The sequence below is a fragment of the Brassica rapa genome, chromosome A04, assembly GCF_000309985.2.
Source record: "Brassica rapa cultivar Chiifu-401-42 chromosome A04, CAAS_Brap_v3.01, whole genome shotgun sequence".
NCBI lineage: Eukaryota > Viridiplantae > Streptophyta > Magnoliopsida > Brassicales > Brassicaceae > Brassica > Brassica rapa.
In genome coordinates this window covers 15,209,470-15,228,949 of record NC_024798.2, presented here as the reverse complement: position 1 = coordinate 15,228,949, position 19,480 = coordinate 15,209,470, and the positions used below count along the sequence as shown (strand labels likewise).

The 19,480-nt window shown below is 35.6% G+C and overlaps 4 protein-coding genes across 8 annotated transcripts; 1 reads left to right on the top strand and 3 right to left on the bottom strand.

The window, feature by feature from the left end:
- The first annotated feature begins 123 nt into the window (after window positions 1-123).
- On the top strand, window positions 124-5,960 carry LOC103864944 (receptor-like protein 54). Its single transcript, XM_033289255.1, has one exon. The coding sequence runs from the start codon at window positions 3,521-3,523 to the stop codon at window positions 4,919-4,921; it is 1,401 nt and encodes a 466-aa protein (XP_033145146.1). The 5' UTR covers window positions 124-3,520; the 3' UTR covers window positions 4,922-5,960.
- Window positions 5,961-7,146: 1,186 nt separating this feature from the next.
- Window positions 7,147-11,568, bottom strand: LOC103864881 (GATA transcription factor 11). Of its 4 annotated transcripts, none has more exons than XM_033289275.1 (4): window positions 9,869-11,568; window positions 8,683-8,815; window positions 8,308-8,572; window positions 7,153-7,902 (listed from the first exon to the last, which is right to left on the bottom strand). In XM_033289275.1, the coding sequence occupies exons 2-4, from the start codon at window positions 8,742-8,744 to the stop codon at window positions 7,330-7,332; spliced, it is 900 nt and encodes a 299-aa protein (XP_033145166.1). In that variant the 5' UTR covers window positions 8,745-8,815; window positions 9,869-11,568; the 3' UTR covers window positions 7,153-7,329. The 4 variants fall into 4 exon arrangements, with proteins under 4 accessions (XP_033145167.1, XP_033145168.1, XP_033145166.1 ...); XM_033289279.1 differs by having other exon boundaries at window positions 8,722-8,815; XM_033289276.1 differs by lacking the exon at window positions 9,869-11,568 and having other exon boundaries at window positions 7,147-7,902; window positions 8,683-9,834.
- Window positions 11,569-11,800: 232 nt separating this feature from the next.
- Window positions 11,801-14,370, bottom strand: LOC103864880 (UDP-xylose transporter 1). The gene is made up of 7 exons (XM_009142645.3): window positions 13,587-14,370; window positions 13,264-13,448; window positions 13,102-13,169; window positions 12,877-13,009; window positions 12,626-12,787; window positions 12,207-12,476; window positions 11,801-12,110 (listed from the first exon to the last, which is right to left on the bottom strand). Exons 1-7 carry the CDS (start codon window positions 13,705-13,707, stop codon window positions 12,024-12,026), a joined length of 1,026 nt encoding a protein of 341 aa, XP_009140893.1. The 5' UTR covers window positions 13,708-14,370; the 3' UTR covers window positions 11,801-12,023.
- A 1,176-nt stretch (window positions 14,371-15,546) lies between these two features.
- On the bottom strand, window positions 15,547-18,724 carry LOC103864879. 2 transcript variants are annotated; one of them, XM_009142644.3, is made up of 12 exons: window positions 18,201-18,724; window positions 18,039-18,116; window positions 17,836-17,947; window positions 17,652-17,762; window positions 17,068-17,172; window positions 16,912-16,995; window positions 16,712-16,827; window positions 16,435-16,650; window positions 16,291-16,347; window positions 16,141-16,207; window positions 16,017-16,070; window positions 15,547-15,938 (listed from the first exon to the last, which is right to left on the bottom strand). In XM_009142644.3, exons 2-12 carry the CDS (start codon window positions 18,056-18,058, stop codon window positions 15,732-15,734), a joined length of 1,149 nt encoding a protein of 382 aa, XP_009140892.1. In that variant the 5' UTR covers window positions 18,059-18,116; window positions 18,201-18,724; the 3' UTR covers window positions 15,547-15,731. The 2 variants fall into 2 exon arrangements, with proteins under 2 accessions (XP_009140892.1, XP_033145158.1); XM_033289267.1 differs by having other exon boundaries at window positions 18,039-18,723.
- Between the last annotated feature and the right edge of the window lie 756 nt (window positions 18,725-19,480).

Sequence of the window (19,480 nt, the reverse complement as noted above, 5' to 3'; positions counted from 1 at the left end):
AAATATCCCACCATGGTCCATTTTTCTAAAAGAAAATGATTCATATTAGTACTGATGATAGAGAGTTAATACACTCTCGTTTACCGACTTTGTAGTTGTAGTTTCACTTCACATCATTTTGCATTGCCGTCTATTCTTTTATTCCCTTCACTCACAATAAGTCCACTTCACCCAACGTTCCTAATCTCTGGATTAAAAAACAATTTAGCACAAAAAACACTACAATATTTCAGGAAAAGGAAGAAAACATGATGATAAAAGAAATAAACTCGAATTTCAAGAAAATGGAAAAATTGGAGGAAAGATGAAAAGAAGGTAGATGTAGATCTAGGGAAAAATGGCAAGACATCCGATCTTGGAAAGTATATAAATAAGGTTGGGATATTGGAAGAAAGAGACATAAATTTTGTTTAAGAAACTCTCTGCATCCGGATTTAGCTTTAGGTAACTTTTCTTTTAACAAAGACCTTTTGATGTAGAATCATTAATGAACCATTGGTTAAACTACTGGACCAAGTAGGTTTCCACAACTTAGTTCTAGGCTTTTTTAGTCTAGCATACATAAGTTAGACGTTTTCTAGCCAACATAAAGCTACATACTATTTTCTTAAGGATCAAGCCGAACATAGATCATTTACAAAGTTTTTCTATAACTCGCAATTAATTACTAGACGAACATCTTGAAAGCAGTTTGATCTCTTGTAACAAAATTTTGTAAATGGTTTATGTTCGGTTTGATCCTTAAAAATAGTATGTAGGTAGCCTTTCACAAAGTTCAGTGTATAATCAATAATATTAGTTGGTTCTTGCAGAGTGATGAATAATATATCGTGTAACTTGTTTTCGAAGTAAACTCTAACCTTGAAGGTCATGTTGTGAGCATATTTTATTGCAGGTGCCCTTGTGAGGTAATATTTTGTTTATAAAGTTAATTTTGTTTTCTTAATGATGGTACTATCAATTCTCTGATTTTTCAAGTTGTATGCGTTATGGATTTTATGGATGAACCAGAGTGACAAAACTTTTCTTTATTTTTCACACTAAGTGGACGTAAGAATTACGTCTAGTTATATATGACAAACGAGACCACTCCAATATGGTAAGTGTCATAGTGGTGCCTGTATTCAAGAATGAGAGAAGTGTTCACACTCGGTGGACGTAGGAAGTACGTCTAGTTATATATGATGTGACAAACGAGACCACTCCAATATGGTCGGTTTCATGGTGGTCCCTGTGTGGAATATAAAGTGTAACACAATTTCCATGCACATCCGTTTTATATTCATCGCTTTCCTTTTTTTGTTCTATTCCTGATGGCACGACGTAAGAGTAGGCCCAGTTATAATTACAGTAGAGATGATTATAGGACGTAAACATAACTCCAAAGCAATATATATCTTTGAAGTTGCTAAAAACATTGTCGTAAAGGTAGGCTATACAAGTTATACTAATTAAGCTTTTCTTGACTCCTCAAAGAAAGGCTGATCCAGAGGACCAGATATTTTGGTTCTTCATGAACAGTGCCGTCTTAAAAATTTTAAAAACCTTAGGCAAATTATTAAATATAGGCCTTTTCATAACATTTTTTTTCGTTGTAGTTCTTTAGTTTAAACCAACAATTTTTTTTTATCGGAAAAAAATATATAATAGTGAAACACACAGAATTTTTTTGGGTCTTTTTGTTATATACAAATTATTTGTAGTTAATTATGGACTCTTTATTATAATTTTATTAAATATTTAATCATTTAACAATTTGAAATGGACCATTAAAATTAATAAAATAGCACTAAAATTTTCTCTGGACCCATGGACCCAGGGCAACCGCTCCTGTCGAGAGCCGGGCCTGTTCATGAATTAGCGTTTCATGGACCTATCACACCCTCGCCATGGCTGCTTCTGTTCGTCATCCAATCTAGTTCACCTAGTCAACATTTCATCAAATCCTGATCTTCAATACACAAAAAAAGTTGGGGGTCCTCAAATCACTAACTATACACACAAAACTTATATATTCTTTTTCAGCACAGTAAGGTCCCTGCATCGTATATCTTTGAAATACGTCCTGATTACCATGGAAAAAGTATTATGGATACAAACCGCACACTGATCTCTCTTCTGAAGCATATAGTTACACTTCTTTCCCGTGAGTCTAAATTGATGTGATGAAGATAGCTCACAAGCTAACACCTGCAAATTTAAATATTTTTCCTTTACACATGTTTACAAAAATTCATACAGAATATGTAGACTCAAGTGTACCTTTTTTGTTTTACAAATTACAGATAGTTTTAGTAACACTTGCATAGTTAAAACTAGGTCCTCTAATATTAGGTCTATTCGAATTTGTCCAAAGATACATTCTTCTCTCAAACAATCCACGTCCAAAGTCATCTACTTTGAAATTTAAAACCAGGAGGTTAAAGTTAGCATAGGTTTATTGACTCAGTGATGCAGAAGGCTCTGCTTTTGAATAGTAGTCGGTTGCCAAATTTCTCCAGCTACAATCGTGGGATCACATTTGTATTTTTATGATGACCACTGACTTCTACATACAATTTAACTAGTAGTCCGTGTTTTGTCCCTAGTAAGCAGCTATCTATCTTGTTCGGAATATAGATTGTGAGCCACAGTGGAAACTTCAACAATTTAAGAGTTGAGCAACGTGACTTTAACTCTTATCATCGTTATGCTTTTTACTATATATATTGGTAAGTTGTCTCGGCTGCAAAACCAAATCATACATTCCAAGTCTCAATCTTTATTTTCCAAATGGTGAAACCGTGTTTCCATGTTTCCTCCATCTCGTGTTTCCTCTTCGTCTCCAGCTTCTTTGTCAACAGTCTTGTGTCTCAACCATTTCCTCGTCCGGACCAAATTGAGATCCTTCTGGCTTTTAAAAACGAGTTTCCAATCCTCAAATGCGATTTCAAAAAGTGGCCTAGCTCAAGAAAACTGACAAAATCCTGGACCAGGAATGACGTCAAGTCCTTTAGTGGGGTGTTTTTTGACAGCGAGACTGGTGTCGTGACGGTACTAAAGATGCGTGGTGCATGTCTCAGTGGAACTCTCAATGCTAATAGTAGCCTTTTCAGATTACACCACCTCAGGTACCTGGATCTCTCTTTTAACTACTTGGACTCGTTCCCATTCCTCCCCCAACTTGGCAAACTCACAAACTTAGAGTCATTGGATCTTTCTCATATGGGCTTACCCGGTGAAATTCCATCCTCCATCAGTAGCCTCAACCGTCTAACGAAATTAGACCTTTCAGATAACGAGCTTACCGGCACTTTTTCCCCTCTACTCAATCTATCAAGGCTCTCTTCATTATCTCTTTCCAATAATCTCTTGTCTGGAAACGTCCCTTGTTCTCTACTCACCATGCCTTTCCTTGGGCTTCAAGTCTTTAGAGTTACTTGATCTTTCCGGAAATGCTATATCAAGGCTTAATCCTGGATCACCAAATTTGAAGGAACTAGTTTTGAATAACTGCAACATCGAAGAGTTCCCCACATTTATGCAAAATCTAACTAAGCTGGTAATTTTGCGCACTGTAAACAATAGACTCAAAGGAGAGGTGCCTAAATGGTTATGGAGTAAACCTTCTTTGGGTGCATTGTTTCTGTCTCACAACTCCCTCAATAGCTTTGAAGGATCGCCAAGAATGCTTCTCAATTCGTCACTTAGATCGTTAGATCTGAGGTCAAACGCTTTTCAAGGATCTTTTCCTGTTATTTCACCGGTATTGAGTTACGTGCTTGCATCAGATAATAGTTTCACAGGAGAAATACCTCTTTCGTTGTGCAATCAAATTAGCTACCTACGTGTCCTTGATCTAGCGCACAACAATTTCAGTGGTTCAATTCCCCGATGCTTGATTACATTAGTACAAGATCTGGATCTCGGAAACAACAATCTTATTGGGAGACTTCCGGACTTATTCTACAAAGGTGGCTCACTAAGAACACTTGACGTTAGCAACAATCAAATAACTGGGAAGCTTCCAAGGTCTCTTACAAATTGCACAAGCCTAGAGTATCTGAACGTGGAGGGCAATAGAATCACCGACACCTTTCCATTTTGGCTGGAAGAACTACCGAACCTAAAAATAATCGTCCTACGGTCCAACATGTTCCATGGTCCAATCTATTCCCCTCAACATCCTCTGTCCTTTCCGGAACTGCGAATGTTTGACATATCGCGTAACAATTTCACCGGAAGCCTACCACATGATTACTTTGTCAACTGGAGTACACCCTTGCTGAGTGCTCCTCAAAAGGTAAACCAGCCACTGTACATGGGAGATCCTTTCATGTATGATTATTACCCTTCCATGTATTTGAGAAACAAAGGAATAAACATGGAGCTGGAAAAGATCTTTCTCGCCTACACATCAATAGATGTCTCTGAAAACAAACTTGGAGGACAGATTCCAGAATCCATAGGCCTTTTGAAGTCGCTTATTGTGCTCAACCTATCCAACAATGATTTCACTGGTCATATTCCTTCCTCTTGGGCTAATCTCACGAGCCTCCAGTCACTAGACCTATCTCGGAACCAACTCTCAGGAAACATCCCCAAGGAGCTAGCAACCTTATCGTTCTTGGCCTACATTAACGTTTCACATAACAAACTCACGGGCCAGATACCACAGAGCACACAGTTTGGAGGACAGCCTAAATCCTCTTTTGAAGGGAATCTCAATCTCTGTGGGCGTCCTCTTCTAGAGAGTTGCTTCCAGGACAAGGTACCATCAACACCTGAGGCACAAGAGCTGGAACCTTCAAAGCAAGAACAAGTGTTCAACTGGAAAGCAGCGGCAATGGGATATGGGCCCGGAGTCTTGTTTGGCCTGGCGATTGGACAAGTCCTTTATTCGTATAAACCGGTGTTGTTCTTCAAGTTGTTTCGCCTTTGAATTGAAGTTTGTGCATTTTGTGTTGTTTGAATAAGTGTAAGGGTTTTTGTTATTACCGTTCCGACATAGATATATGTATGTGTGTGTGAGTGATATAGATAAGTTATTATGTTATGAAACCTGTAAGTCTTTTGCTCTCTTGGTTTTGATTTTATAAACTGAAATAAGATCTTTGGTTAATAAAATATGTTGTCTTGATTTGGTTCATAAAGATTATGTATTGTATAGTTGTTAAGTTTGAAGATGTATAATGATCGTAAACCTGAAACTCAACTTTGTATAACAATCAATCTCCGGTTACAACCTTCAATAACAACTCAAGAAGCAATCTCTATCTCTCGATATCGATTCTTCTTATACGAATTCTCAACAAGAGAATCGCCTCAAGTCTCACGACTCTACTGTTATTTTCTGATCACAAATCGGATAACTCTCAAAGTAAAAGAATACAACACTTATACGAAATGTAAAGTCTGTAACTGCCAAAGACTCTCTCTGAGCTAGAGGCTTCCATTCTTTATTCCCACTTGATTTGAAGTTCCCGCTTCCTCTTCATGAACTTCCACTTCTCTTCATGATTTGTCTGTTTACTGTATTACTTTGTCTGAAAACGGTCTGAAACACTACAAAGATTTGTTTATATAATTAAAACAAGGCTGAACAAAAACTTCGGAGTACGTAACAATCAAGGTTGCTACGCACCAGAGACATTGTTGTTGATCAAAGCACTAAGAGAAAACGTTGCAGCTACTTGGTTTTGCACTCGACTGGACTGGCCTATCTCATTTAGTAACACCTTTGCATGATATCAACAATAGCCAATGTGTCTTTGGAGTCATAGAGTTTTACTTCCGGTAAATATCAGATCCCAAACATGCAATAAGATCATATTTGATAGGCTCACCAAACTCCTAAACAATCAAGTCTTGTCGGCTAAGATTATTTTGCTCATCTAAGTTCGTTCATGCATTTAAAGAAATCACATTTAAAAAGGTACATTTTCATGTTTCAAAAAGTTATTCTAGTCATTTCAAACTTATATGAGTTAGTGTAGTCATTTCATGATTGTTTAAAGTCATTTTATGTAATTTCTCAAAATATAGTTCTAATTAAAATTATAACTCCCTTGTTCACCGAAACTATTTCATGTAAGAAAATATGCTATGGGAGGAATAAGAGACTACATGACTCAGTACGCATTTCAAAAGATTATCTTTAGTAATCAAATGACAAATAGTCTTCTAAACTATAGTAATGACTAGACTAACTCAGTACGAAAATAAAACCTAAACTAAATAGTCATTTTATGGTAAGTATAAGAAAATAAAATAAGTTATCTTTAGTAATCAAATGACAAATAGTCTTGCCACGCATTTCAAAAGATTCTGATTTAAAAACGTTTCACAAACATGAAATAAATCTTTAACGAAGTTTCTATGCAACCTAGATCCCTACGTGTTTGTGTTTTACTTTTTCTGAAAACTCATAATTTTTCACCTAGTTATTACCAATTTGTTTGGATACCTTGATTGCAAAAAAAAAGAAATCATCAATTATATATATAAAGTTTTAAATAATAATTTAAAGAGATTTGTTTGTGGGTGGTGTCTCGGTGTCGGTTTGAGGCGTCGATGGGGAGTTATCCCTTTGAATGAAGCGTCGGTGGAGTTAGGGTTTGGGGTCTTTATGCTCCGGTTCACGATTCACTTGTCTAGGGTTTGAAGTGGTTCAAAGGCCGAGGAGATCTCGATAGATCGATGGAATCTCCCGGCGTGAAGACAGGGGGGTGTCGAACGGGGTTGGTTTCGTCAGAGGCTCGTCTGTTTCCGAGATCCGATGAAACGCGTTTTCAGTTTGATGATTGTTCCGGCGGTGCTGTGGCGGAGATGGACAAGTTGAGGCGGTTGTGTTGTGTGTCGCACTCACTGAGCAGTCTTCTCCTCGATTGGAGCTTCCTTGGTTCATGCTCCGACCAGATCGTACAGAGATGGAGCGCGGAGGCGGCAGAGCGTCTTAGGCGCTAGGGTTTCCTGGTTTGTGGGTCTTTGGGCCGGTTTGATTTGTTGGGTGTCTAATGTGTATGGGCTTTGTAAGACTTTTGGGCTTTAGCCCTGTTTAATATTAATTTTTAGATGGAAAAAAAAAAAAGAGATTTTTTTGCTCAAAAAGAAATTAAAGAGATTTATGATGATTTTAAAATAATTTAGTAGAGTTTTTAAGTTGAGTTAAAATAAGAAAAATCTAAATCATTTTAGATTAGATTCTAAAATGTTTTAATAAGAGAGATCATAACAACTTCCTAATGCACCTAAAACCATCTAAGCTCTTTTGAAAATCAAAATTACTTCAAATCCTCTCAAAAACTATATTGAATACATCTCTCCATATAATCTCTAACAGTAAAGGGTTCATCCCGGTTGCAAGTCTTGATCTTTCCTTCTCATCTCTATGATCTTCCTGTGAGAATTCGAATGCAAGCTTGGGATGAAGCTCGGGCTTGACGATGGACGGTACTCCGGAAGAAGACGGCCTGACCTGAACCGGACTCCACAGGCATTGCATAGCGTTTTAGGCCCACATGGACCTTCCCTCCACTGTGGTGTCTTGGTTGTCTCGCAGTGAGTGCACATGCGGATTGTTCCATCTGCGTTGAACTGTTCTGGACTGTCAGAGACTGATGACTGGTCCTTGTTCTTCCTCTGGCGTTTCTTCTTGGCAAAAGGGAGGTAAGTTTCGGAGTCTGGATCATCAGGAGCAAACTGCTGAACCATCTCTGATGCAAATGACTTGAGGGACCTGAATGTGGGCGGTGTGGGGCGTTTGCGGAGGTTGCTTCTGGTGCCTTTGACGGGGAAGGAGACTGAACCATTGGCTGCGGCGGCGTTCTCGAGGACTGAGAGTGCGCTTGAAGACTGGAATAGCGTTGAGAGTTTGACATCAGGAAGGGAGCTAGAAGAGACTTCTGAAGAACTCGACTGCTTCTGCAGACATTTAAGTTAAAAACTCATAATCAGAAAAAGCATATTCAATGCAACCAAAATGTGAAGACATGATCTTGATCAGTACTCTCCTTACAAAAAGGATCTTACATATATTCCGTCAATTAATGGAACATAGAAGAGTTCTTCAGAATGAACTTCAATCACTTATCAACTCAGTAGAGCCCATAGGTTAGCGTATACAAAAACCAACAAGCACGAGAATGATTTCATATCAGGTTGACAATGAACTAAACTACCATAGTAACTTATCACCACTTGTTACATATACACACCAGGTCCAGGTGCTGAGTTGGCAACTATTCTTATCTATGAACATCAGACTCAAGAAAGAAAAGTAAAATCAAAGACCTAAGACACTTCACACACTCAAGGGTGTAAACTGACCAAAGTGGGCAGAGGGTTCCTGAGGAGTCCAGCACGTGGAGCGTGAGTGAACTCAGAGGACAAGCTGGTGAGCAGATCCAAGGGAGGAGGCACGAGGTTTTCAAACTTGGCATCCCAATCTCCTTCCTCATCATCATCGCCCGTTTCCATGTCCTCTTCAAGAGGCAGAGTTATGAGATCATCAAAGAAGTTTTCCGACAGACCCTTTAACTCCTCTTCCTCTTCAGGTAACCACGAACCGCCGTTATTCATTTGTCCACACCCACTGCACACAGTAACATAACAATCAAAGACGATTGATTAAACATCGTTTTGTTACATTTTTTTGTCTCTCAACGTTTCAAGAACGGAACATAAAAGGAGAAAAGCTTCCACCTTGACGAAAGAGTGAGTGAGAGAGAGAGAGCCACGAACCTTGCGTTACAGCTGCTGAGCATTCCCCAAGCGCGAGATGAAGCAGAGAGAGAATCTAAAGTTGTTTGAATTTGGGGGTTTAGGGATTACAGAACTGAGAAACGAGTGAAGGGAGGGAGAGAGAAGAGTTAATATACGGTCATGCATACCGGAGTTTTCAGTAGGTTTTCTTTTTACTTTTTTTTTTTTGGTAAAAAGTTGAATTTTACACCTTTTCATTTTTATTTTACTCATGGTAACTTCTGACCAAAATTGACAATAATAAGAAGAAAGAAAGGAAATAACTTTTGTAATCTTACAAGGTTGCAGGTAATATGGACATATATTAATTGGAGACAGTCAATTCAAACTCTATATTAAGCAAATAATTTATAAATTTCTTTTTTTAATTTATGTTTATGTTTCAATAAATTTTATTTTATGTTTACGGTTTTGATAAATTTAAATGGTTAACTTTGAATTAAATAGTTTAAACTAAATAATAAATTGTATATTTTTATTTGTCACAAAAACTGATGTAATAACATTAAACGTTTTTCATATATAAGATATTATATCATATTCATAATATCCTTAGAAATCTTAATAAAAATAGAATTCGTTTATTTGGATATTTATATGTTGAATGAATTTTTAGAAATTATCTAATTTATATAGGTAAACTGATATTTTTGGATCAACATCAGTATTTATCAAACTAGGTTACTTTGCATATTTAATTGATTATGGATATCTCGTTGGGTGGCTTAACTCTTTAGATGTGAAAAATGTTTCTTCCAAAAGATTTTTTTTTATATAAAGAGTTTGTAATCTTATTTTCAGATGCAAAATCTATGAAGATAATATTTTGATAATCGATCATATAAATATAATTTTATTACTTTCTAACTTTAATGATTAAGATGATAGTGTTTTGCAAAACTTTTAAATTTCGTTTTTATTAGTAGTTTGTACAAAACTTGCAATTTTTTTTGGAAATAACAAGGTAAACAGAGGAAATTTAATCTTACACTGAATAATAATTTCCTCTGCAATCTAGATACTAAAACCTTTCTAGCTAAGCTGCTATTTTGACAACCAAATATTAAGCCTAACTAGAATATAGTAATTCCAAAATATATCAACCAAATCAGCTTCTCGAACTTACTTGTTACTAGATTTATGGGCCAACATTGGAGATATCAATTCATTGGCCTTTAAAATCAAGATTGTGTCGAATGTATATATGATATCCCGCAATTCTCGCTGCAAAAGTAAGGAATAAGGATATGCAATTCAAAAAAAGTTGGGAAGATTCAAATTCAACATAGAAGGTCATAATTAATGTATCCCTTGCAATGGAATATTGCGATATGCATGATGTAGAGAAAGTAAAGTGTATGAAAAACACTGTAATCGCGTTGAATTCTAAACAAGAAAACCATTGGAATGATGTGGGTCTCACTATATGATGGATGATCAAACAAATTTAAAATGATCACTGACAAATAATACTCTCACAGTTATCGACAGCTATACTACATGAAATTCTGATATAGATAAATCTGTCATGACTGCAACATATGCCCCTGTATATTGCGCATTATAAAAGAAAGAGTACTTTATTTCTTTCTTCTAAGTATATATATGAACAAAAAGTAAAAGATAAAATTGTTTTCTAATAACTGCTTGCCTTACAAATCACCATCGACGTAAAAACCCTTCATCATCACACAACTCCTGGTTAAAACCTACAAGGCAAATGATGATGATAAGAGAAGTGAAGAAACATGATCAAGTTGAGAGACTAATCAATCTACCTGATGATGGTTCCTAAGGAGACATAAAAAATTGGAAGCAAGAGACAACCATCAGATCTCCCAAGAAAAATGAAGTCAAGCGATGCGGTGACACTGGTAACCTGAGCTTCGTTTAAGTAAGGTCGAACATCCACGACCACATGGATCAAATGGAAGACTGATCCAAACTTATAGGCCGACGCATTTGAGAGATTAACGACGTAGACAACACCAAACGATGTGAAGGCGTAAAGAAAATACACATATATCTACTTTGATCAGTTTAAAATTAAAATAATAAAAATCAATTTATCTCTTTTATTTAAAAATATTTCACTAATTTCCAACTTTTGTGGTGTTACATATCCAATTATCCATTACTTTAAAAACCCTGTTCTAAAAATCGGCCACATCACTGATTACGTGGCCGAGAGAAAACGGGAATCGGAGATGGAGCATGGCGAGTTCATGCAGATGGATGATCTTACGCGGTGGTCCAATTTTGTGTCCGCCTGGACCGTGGAAGTGGATAACCCGACGTGTAATTGGTGGTGATTTCAGACTTTTTCTATGGCTGAGTTGGATGATTAGCAAACGAAGAAGAAAACCACGTTATTTTATTTATTTCTTTATTTATCACAAGTCCAATCAACCATAAGACCCAATTATACAATTAATTATAATTATATTTTTTCTTACACTTAATTAATATGTTTTGCATGTATTATTTTATATTAAAAATTATATTACGTAAATTATAGTAAAATTTATTTAATTTTAGTTTTGATAGTTTAAAGATAAATATAGTTAAAATATATTAAACTATTTGTAATGGTTGTGAAGTAAAAGAAGTACGATTATATTTTGTGATCTGATTGGTATGTATTTATAAATCTATGACTTTTAGTATTCTTCATAAACTTGTATTATACAACTTTTTTTATTATATTTATAAAATGTGTATGTATAAAAAAAATTTTTCTGCGTACTCCACGATTTTTTCCTTGTTTTCAATAAATCGCTAGGTTTGTACGTGAAGCATGCTTAGCGAGTTTCCGAACAAGGCTTCAAATAAAGAGTATATTTCATATTTGATGACTTCAAATCTAGAATATCTTTTCATATCAAATAAATAAAAGTGTACTTTAAAATCAAATTGATTTTGTAATTCATAGGAATAAGAGGTTGACATATTTTTATAAGATTCTTTTACTATAAGTACATCAGGTACATTTTCATATTAATCTTCAGTACCCAAAAACTTATTAAAATGAACACGAAATTGAGGGTTTAGTGGAGAATAACCATAAATGTGTATATATCCTTGTATTATATTCAAAAGATAGAGAGAATAGGTGTAAATGTTTAACAAACCCCAAAAAGTACGAGAAAAAGGCCCATTGGTTGTTTCAGTTTTTTTCTCAATTACAAAACCTTTATCAATGAATTGAAAAATCAGAATTATAGAAGGAGACCATAAAGAAAGAAAGAGAACTTGTACTTTTTATTTTATGGTGTAATCAATTATACTGGAGAATGCTTGTCTAATTTCTTGGCTTCATGGTTCTCTTTTTCTTGGCTCAAAAGCGGCGTTGTATCCCTGTCTTTCCCCTGTTAAAAAAGGAACAAAACCAAAAAAAATTAATTAACAAAACCAACACTCTTCATTTTTTTTTACTTTGTTGGTGTGATACTGTGATGACGTACAATAAAAGAGGACTCGGAGGAGCCTTGTTTTGATTTAGAAGCAACGGAGCAGAAGTAGGAGTAGAGAAGCATGCCAAGGACCGCGATTAGGATTCCTGCGATGTTACGAGGAGTGAATGGATCGTGGAGGAGAGTGTAACCAAAAGCAAGCACCAAACACGTTTTGAGATGTCCCAAGACTTGGTACGTCACCGGAGATGTCTTTCCGATCACTAAAAACGTGCTGAAGTTAACGGAAACCGCTATTAAACACGATAGCGTTATGAACCCCTGCATGGATACAAAACAAGATTCACCATTGTCAAGTTTCACAAACTTATTCTATCTAGGGCGAACCAATCAACCACAAACAACCATATTAATTTTATTTATAATGCCAACTGAAAATGAAGGAAATGAATATAATGATGTAAGATTACCACAACGATAGGAGAGTAATGGAAGGAGAAGACGTTGAGGCGAGTGAGGTATTTGTCGACAAAGGGACCCGAGACAAATAGTATAGCGGCTTGAAACGGGGCCGATTGGTAAAGGAGTTGCGTTGATGTCACGTTCAGTCTCTTTTGGATCGTGTTTGTTAGCTTCGCCAAACATACAAAATATACATTAATATATGGAGTAAATCATTATATATTGACTTTTTTTATGAAAAAGCTGAATTAAAACATACAATTTGGCCGACGCAAGTTGTTGCGATGGCAAGGAGAGAGAGAACAGAACCAACAAAATTGAGCTGAAGATCTGTGATTGATGCTATTCCAACCCCAACCAATAGCAAAAATAATGAGAATTTTATCTTCCGACTGCAAAATCAAATATGCCAACATGTGAGGGATGTGATATATGTGTTATTTAATAATCATGAATAACTAAAAGTAAATAAGAAAAGGTTCACCTGAACTTCTTGTTGAGGAAGAGAGTTTCCAATAGTACAGTGAATGGAATGATAGCAAGTTTGGTCATCTGCCGTAATTCAAGGACAAAAACATAAAAGCTGGTCAATCGTATAAATGTCACATGATGATGATTATACAATTTATTGGACATATAAATATACTTGATAGAAGCCGATGGAATTGAAGCCGAGGCTGAGATTCAGAAGACCAATGGAGATGCCATTGAGGAGGCCAAAGAGAACAACAGTCTTTGTGTCTATTGGTTTATTTTCAAAGAAACTTAGTTTATATGCCACATGAAGTGTGCAATATGTTACCATCAAATGCCAACTTGTTAGTGTCGTTGCTGAAAGAAAAAAATATTACAAAAAACAGATCAATTCTTGATACGAATAATCAGTTCTGATAAGGATAATATTTACAACATATGTTGTCACGTTAATTGAATGATTCAATTGATCCATATTTATAAAAGGTAAAATACCAAAAGGGAAGCCAAGATTGGTCATCAAAGCTTTGTTGCAAATGACAATGGAGACAGAAGATGCTACAGATAGAAATAAGGCTCCAATCACACCCATTTGCATACTCTTCATCTCTCCCATTTGCCTCTCTATTTCTCCTTGCTACCCTTCAAATCTATCAGACGAGAAGAGAGGAAGAGAAAATTATATGCTGATGGGAGAAAGAGAAGCTTTGTGAATGTGATGAGGAATGGATATGCAAAAGAGAGATGAGGTTTTTATTCTTTGTTAGTCTAAATATGGTTGGTGCCTGACACCAAACTTCTAGTTGGTCAGTGTCTTCTGTTCTGTTCTTCCTAATTCCATATTTTCTTAATTATATCATTATTTATATATTTAAACACAAGATACATGAGAAAATACTCTTATGATGTTGCTTAATATATGGGTTTCCTCATACGAGGCTACTAATAATGATATGAAAGCAAACTTTACACCATAAAAAAACAATGAAAGTTAAACAGCCAACACAGAAAATAATAAAGTAAAGGGAGACATTATGGAATTCTATGGACAAATAATAATTGACTTAAATCAAAAGCAAAAAGGAAGGTGAAACTGAAATGTTCAGACTTTTCTTCTGGAGAGTATATTATAACACATTAGAAAATATAAATAAATTGGATTTGGTGTGAAGCTTCACACTCACTCCAAACCAATGATATATACCCTTCTCCTCTCCTTAATTTCCCCACCAATTACGTTATCTATTAAGAGCAATATATAAAATTGATCGAGTCATCGAGAGACTGGTAATAAGTCTGGTATTACTATTAACCTTTCAAAATAAAATAAAATAAATTGTGACGCAAGATTGCGAAACAAAAGTACTGTCAAATCAAATATCACTGAGATGTTTAACCATCAAATCCTTTTATAAATGAAGAAACTTATGATTTAAATTCAATCTTTTGCGTTTAGGTTTGAATTTTGCTTTTGGAAACAGACAAATTACTTTAAACCAAATAAGAATGTTAATTCTTATTAAGATTTTATAGGCTGATGAATGGATCAGTGTAGGAATTAGATTTCACATATGAAACACGGACCGTAAAATTCATCAACTATGCTCCACGATGCGGGTCTGAGACTGTAACGTCCCAACTAGTGCCGGGCTTTCGATTTGGATCGGTTTGAACTATTCAGATTGGGATATTTAGGAGCTGTTTAGGAACCGGACATGTTTCAGGTCTGATCGATTTTGGTAGTGTCAGATTTGGGTTTGTTTCTATTTTTCTATAAAATCCAAAGTCGAACTGAATTAGAAACAGTTCAGGTTTTGTTTTAAAGCCAAAAAATTGAAAACCCCTGAATACCCGAGTTAAATCCGAAAACACCCAAAAAATATTCAGGTAATTCGAGGATATATATATATTTTATTTATAAATTAATATATATATAAATTAATTTATATTTTATTATATTTCAAATATTTGGGTATCTGTCGGTTCTGTTCCGGTTTGATTTCGATTTTTTGGGTATAAAGAAATAGGAACCATTCGGGTTTTGGTAAGTTTTGATCCGGTTTCGATATTATTTTTTGGGTTTCCGATAATATGCCCAAGCCTAGTCCCAACATACAATCAACATCTTCCACTTCAGTGCCATCTTGGCAGTCAAAGCGTCGAGACAGCGAGCTGAACATCTCAACGAATCCTTACTTTTTCAAGAGATCATCACTTTGATTATCAATAAAATCTAATTTTGGTTCAATTTTTACTAAAGTTCTACTCTTAGGATATACATGGTGGTTGCGCTTGGATGAGGTTATTATAAAAGGAGATATATGCTTAGGATTTTAGGCAGATTCTGATTAAATACTTTGTTTGCCCTTCAACCTTCGGTTCATACCATTTTCTTACTTTCTCAAGAGATCATTGTACTAAAACACTTAACTTCAAAGCCGTAGACATGCAAAAATCAAGAAAATAAATAGAACATAATATTAAAGCTATATCAAAACTATAACTCTCATACAGTACAAATAAAAAGGGTTTCACACGCCCTAACATCATAACATATAGTATAAGGTATAATGTTTGATATACAAAAAGAGTTTTTTTCTTAATAGAATAACCTATAAACAAGAAAACAAATTTATTTTCTTATTCTTTCACCACCATCCTCCCAAGATACTCCTTATCAGCTTCTGCTAATCGGTTCTGAAACATAGTCCACTCCTTTTTGCATCTCTCCCTCACTCCTTGCCAAGGAGCTTTCCCATTCTCTGACTTACCTTGACTCCCAAGCGAAGGTATCACTTTATGAATGATCCACTGCGAATCTACAACTCCAATCTTCTCATGAGCAGGCTGCAGCAAGATATTTTCATCATCAATAATACTAATAACCATAGCTATAGTGAAAACATAGAGACACAAACTACTTACTTCAACGCATCTTCTAAGAGCAAAGTCCAGACCCCATCCATGAACCAGATCGTTCTGCAACAGTTTGAACAATGATGTACAGATCACAGATACTCTGACAAAAGATCTGAGCTAAAACACAAACCTGAATCATATGCCACACACATCGCCAAGCTTCTCTGGAAAATACAGGCGCCATTATTTCTACAAACCTGTGGGAAGGAAGAACAAAGCTGAGTTCTGACAACAACTAAGCACACAAAGATGGTAAGAGAAGAGAAAGAGATTTATTTACGCAGCACAAGGAGGTAAATGTGGGTCACTACACCATCCTGCTTTTTCTTTAGTATCTCTGTTAATAAACAAACACACATTCTTGACTCAAGAACCAAAAGAACAAAAAGAAGGCAAAAGAAGAATCGTTTTAGGATCTTCTTACTTGTGGACCTCTCTGTCACCTCTCCTCTTTGTCATTTCCCATGTAAGTCCATTGTTGGGCTCTAGTCCTGGTTGAGAAATCTCCAAACCATGCTTCTTCACTAACTCAATGTACTTATCTGCATTGAAATGCTCCACACCAAGGTCTTCATCCCATATGAATATGTACTCGTAAGCAGAAACAACATCAGGATGCAAAAATCTCTTTGCGTACCACCTGAATAAAACACACAATCTATTAGATGAACCACTCATCTTTCAACTACTAGATGACTCACCATTTTGTTTGCTTTCTTGTACTGATATGAATAGCGGTCTTGGACCACTCAAACTGGTCCCACTCGGTTGTCCGGCCATCATAATGGAAAAGCAAAATCTGAAAATCTTCAGAAAACTGACAAGCAAACGACAAGATTTTTCAGTGTATCTACCAAAGAGAGCATCATACTAACTGAAAACATGCGGAGATTGCAGTAACCTTCTTAACAACTGTATTAATATGGTTCCTCTGATCAAACCCAACTGTAAATGTCACAAGATACTTTGGCTTCTTCTTCAAATCCTGCCAAAAGATATTGTTTCACTATCAAATAACTCCACTCATCATGTATATAAATGTAGAAAGTGCACATACTTCATTAGGTTCTCCCCATAATCTACGCAAGTAAAGATCAGTTTTTGCCACAACAATCCCTGGAGGTAGCAGTTCTGCACCACGTGGATTGGTTGGAACATATATCTGCAATCACACACACACAAAAGATAACACTGTATCCTCAATGAGACGCTAGTCTAAGACACTCCATCCTTGTTACCAACGAACACAAACTAACTTGTTGAAGAAAGCAAAGAAACTTAATAGCGAAAACGAATTGAGTCAAATACCTGTTTAGAATTTTGTATATTGATTACGGAGTGAATACACTACAATCTTTTAAATCCGTATTTATAGTAGCCTCAAAACCCGATTTTCTAAACCGGCCCAAAGCAAATGAATGCTAACATTTTCACGGATACACAGAGATTTCAGACACTTCCAGAATTAACAATGCTTAATATATTGCAGATCTCTCATATATATAAACTACTCCTTGTATATATATGTTTCACAATTCTATCAATGAATCAATCATATGATTCATATCCATAGGGCAAATGAATTTGATACATTCCAGGTTGAAATGGCCTTAAAACTACAAGCCATGATGTCATTCATACCTCAGGAAATTTTCTTGAGCCAAAATCTTGAGGGGATTTGTGAGTAGATAACAAGTGCCCATCTGATAAGGCTACATCAAGGGATGATATAAGTGCCGAGGGAAAGTTAATCTGCAAGAATATACAAAACAAAAAAATAAAAAACATGACAAAATGAAAAGAAGAAGAAGCACAAAGATGTTACCTTTAAAGAAAGTGAGGGCAATGTAATGCCAATAAAAGTGCCAAACACGATTCCTAGGATTGTTGTGATGACAGCTTTTGCGTTTTCATTTGTTCTTCGAGGAGCTAAACCACTGCAAAGAGCTCCAACCACTTAGAGTAAATCTTTCATACTAACTCCTTTGTGTTTTACAATCAGAGAAGCTTAGAAAGAAACATACATACCTTCTGTGCATTGTTCCCATTTGAGTTTTGCAATTTATCTTCAAAATCAAATCTTGAAATCTTGAGGCAAGGGTTCGTCTTTAAGCAATAAAACCCAAGAAAGTAATAGTTTTTTAGTGTTTTAGTGGAGAAGAAACTGTGAATTCAAGAAATGGAATTTACTTGGAGGTTTTAGATCTCAGAGGAGATTTGTGTGATCTGCGAGAGCAAAAGAGTGACAGAGTGTGTGCGTGAGTGTGTGTGAGAGTGAGAGAGAGAGAGAGAGAGATGGGAGAGGCCTATTCTCGAAGGCCCAAACTCTATGCTTAATTTTGTTAATAAATGATGATTATAAAATATAAAGGTAACCTGTATTATATTAGTGCACGCATTAGTGTATTTTTGTTTCATTGTTAGTGGACTTAATTATTTAGTCAAACTAAGTAATGTCAGGTGTTTTCAGACGTCTTGATTATAAGTCAAACTAAATTAATATCGGGTACTTTAGACGACTTTTTTTTTTTTTTTTTTTTTTAATTCAACATCAACTTTTCATTAACCAATTTGGGAGGAACATGATTTACACCACAAAAGTTTTAACCACATTTACAAACTGAGACCTCTAGTATCACCTAAAGTCACTAATTGGACCTTACGCTACCTGAATTTGGACTCAGATGTAATTCAACCCAAATTTACAAACATGATTTACACCACAAAGGTTTTAACCACATTTACAAACTGAGACCTCTAGTATCACCTAAAGTTACTAATTTGGACCTTACGCTACTTTAGACGACTTTATCAGAGGATTATTAGTCAAACATAATCAATGTCGTGCTTTTTTTTTTTGAGAAGACTCAATTTCACCTAATTGAGGACTAGATTGTTTTGATTTAGCAAATATCTCAAGGAGATTGAGTAGTATTTATTGAATTACTATTTATTAAAAATCATTGTAACAAATCTTGAATGGTTAATTTGAAAGTGCTAACATATACTCCCATTTGTTCTGAAATGTAAGATGATTTGAATAGTATACATTTATTAAGAAAATTATTATTTTTTACCTAGAAAGTATTATTAAAATTTGAAATATAAAAATTATCCTAAACATGTTACATTTCAAAACAGGAAGAGTATCAGTAGATAATCAACAATACAATCCAGGATTGAGTTTAGTTCTTAGTTGTATAATGATGCTAAGCTGGTGCGAACCTTTGAGAGGCAAGTGTACACACGCGCCTTGTTTATTCTCTCTCAAAAAAGACATCTTTCTTTTGCTTTAGGGTTGGAGTCGCTATGGTGACGGCGGTGACGCCGGAGCTTTAACGACCTCCATACCCACTCGGAATCTGAGCTACAAGACGGAGCAGTCGAGATCTATGGTTCGATGAAGGTTCTTCTCTGTTTTGACCGGCGAAATGGGTAGGTCATCTGTGCGGTTTGATCTCTACGACTGA

Bases quoted from the DNA above. Each gene is read 5' to 3' on its own strand.
- LOC103864881 (XM_033289275.1), bottom strand. From the start codon at position 8,744: ATGCTCAGCAGCTGTAACGCAAGGTTCGTGGCTCTCTCTCTCTCACTC. The intron at 8,573-8,682 runs GTGGAAGCTTTT...TACTGTGTGCAG, and splicing joins TCACTCACTCTTTCGTCAAG to TGGGTGTGGACAAATGAATA. The intron at 7,903-8,307 runs GTCAGTTTACAC...AAATGTCTGCAG, and splicing joins GGAACCCTCTGCCCACTTTG to AAGCAGTCGAGTTCTTCAGA.
- LOC103864944 (XM_033289255.1), top strand. From the start codon at position 3,521: ATGCAAAATCTAACTAAGCTGGTAATTTTGCGCACTGTAAACAATAGA.
- LOC103864880 (XM_009142645.3), bottom strand. From the start codon at position 13,707: ATGGGAGAGATGAAGAGTATGCAAATGGGTGTGATTGGAGCCTTATTT. The intron at 13,010-13,101 runs GTGAACCTTTTC...TTGATTTTGCAG, and splicing joins TTCCTCAACAAGAAGTTCAG to TCGGAAGATAAAATTCTCAT. The intron at 12,788-12,876 runs GTATGTTTTAAT...TGTTTGGCGAAG, and splicing joins CAACTTGCGTCGGCCAAATT to CTAACAAACACGATCCAAAA.
- LOC103864879 (XM_009142644.3), bottom strand. From the start codon at position 18,058: ATGGGAACAATGCACAGAAG. The intron at 17,948-18,038 runs GTATGTATGTTT...AGCTCTTTGCAG, and splicing joins ATGGGAACAATGCACAGAAG to TGGTTTAGCTCCTCGAAGAA. The intron at 16,996-17,067 runs GTATGTGCACTT...ATCTTTTGGCAG, and splicing joins TATGGGGAGAACCTAATGAA to GATTTGAAGAAGAAGCCAAA.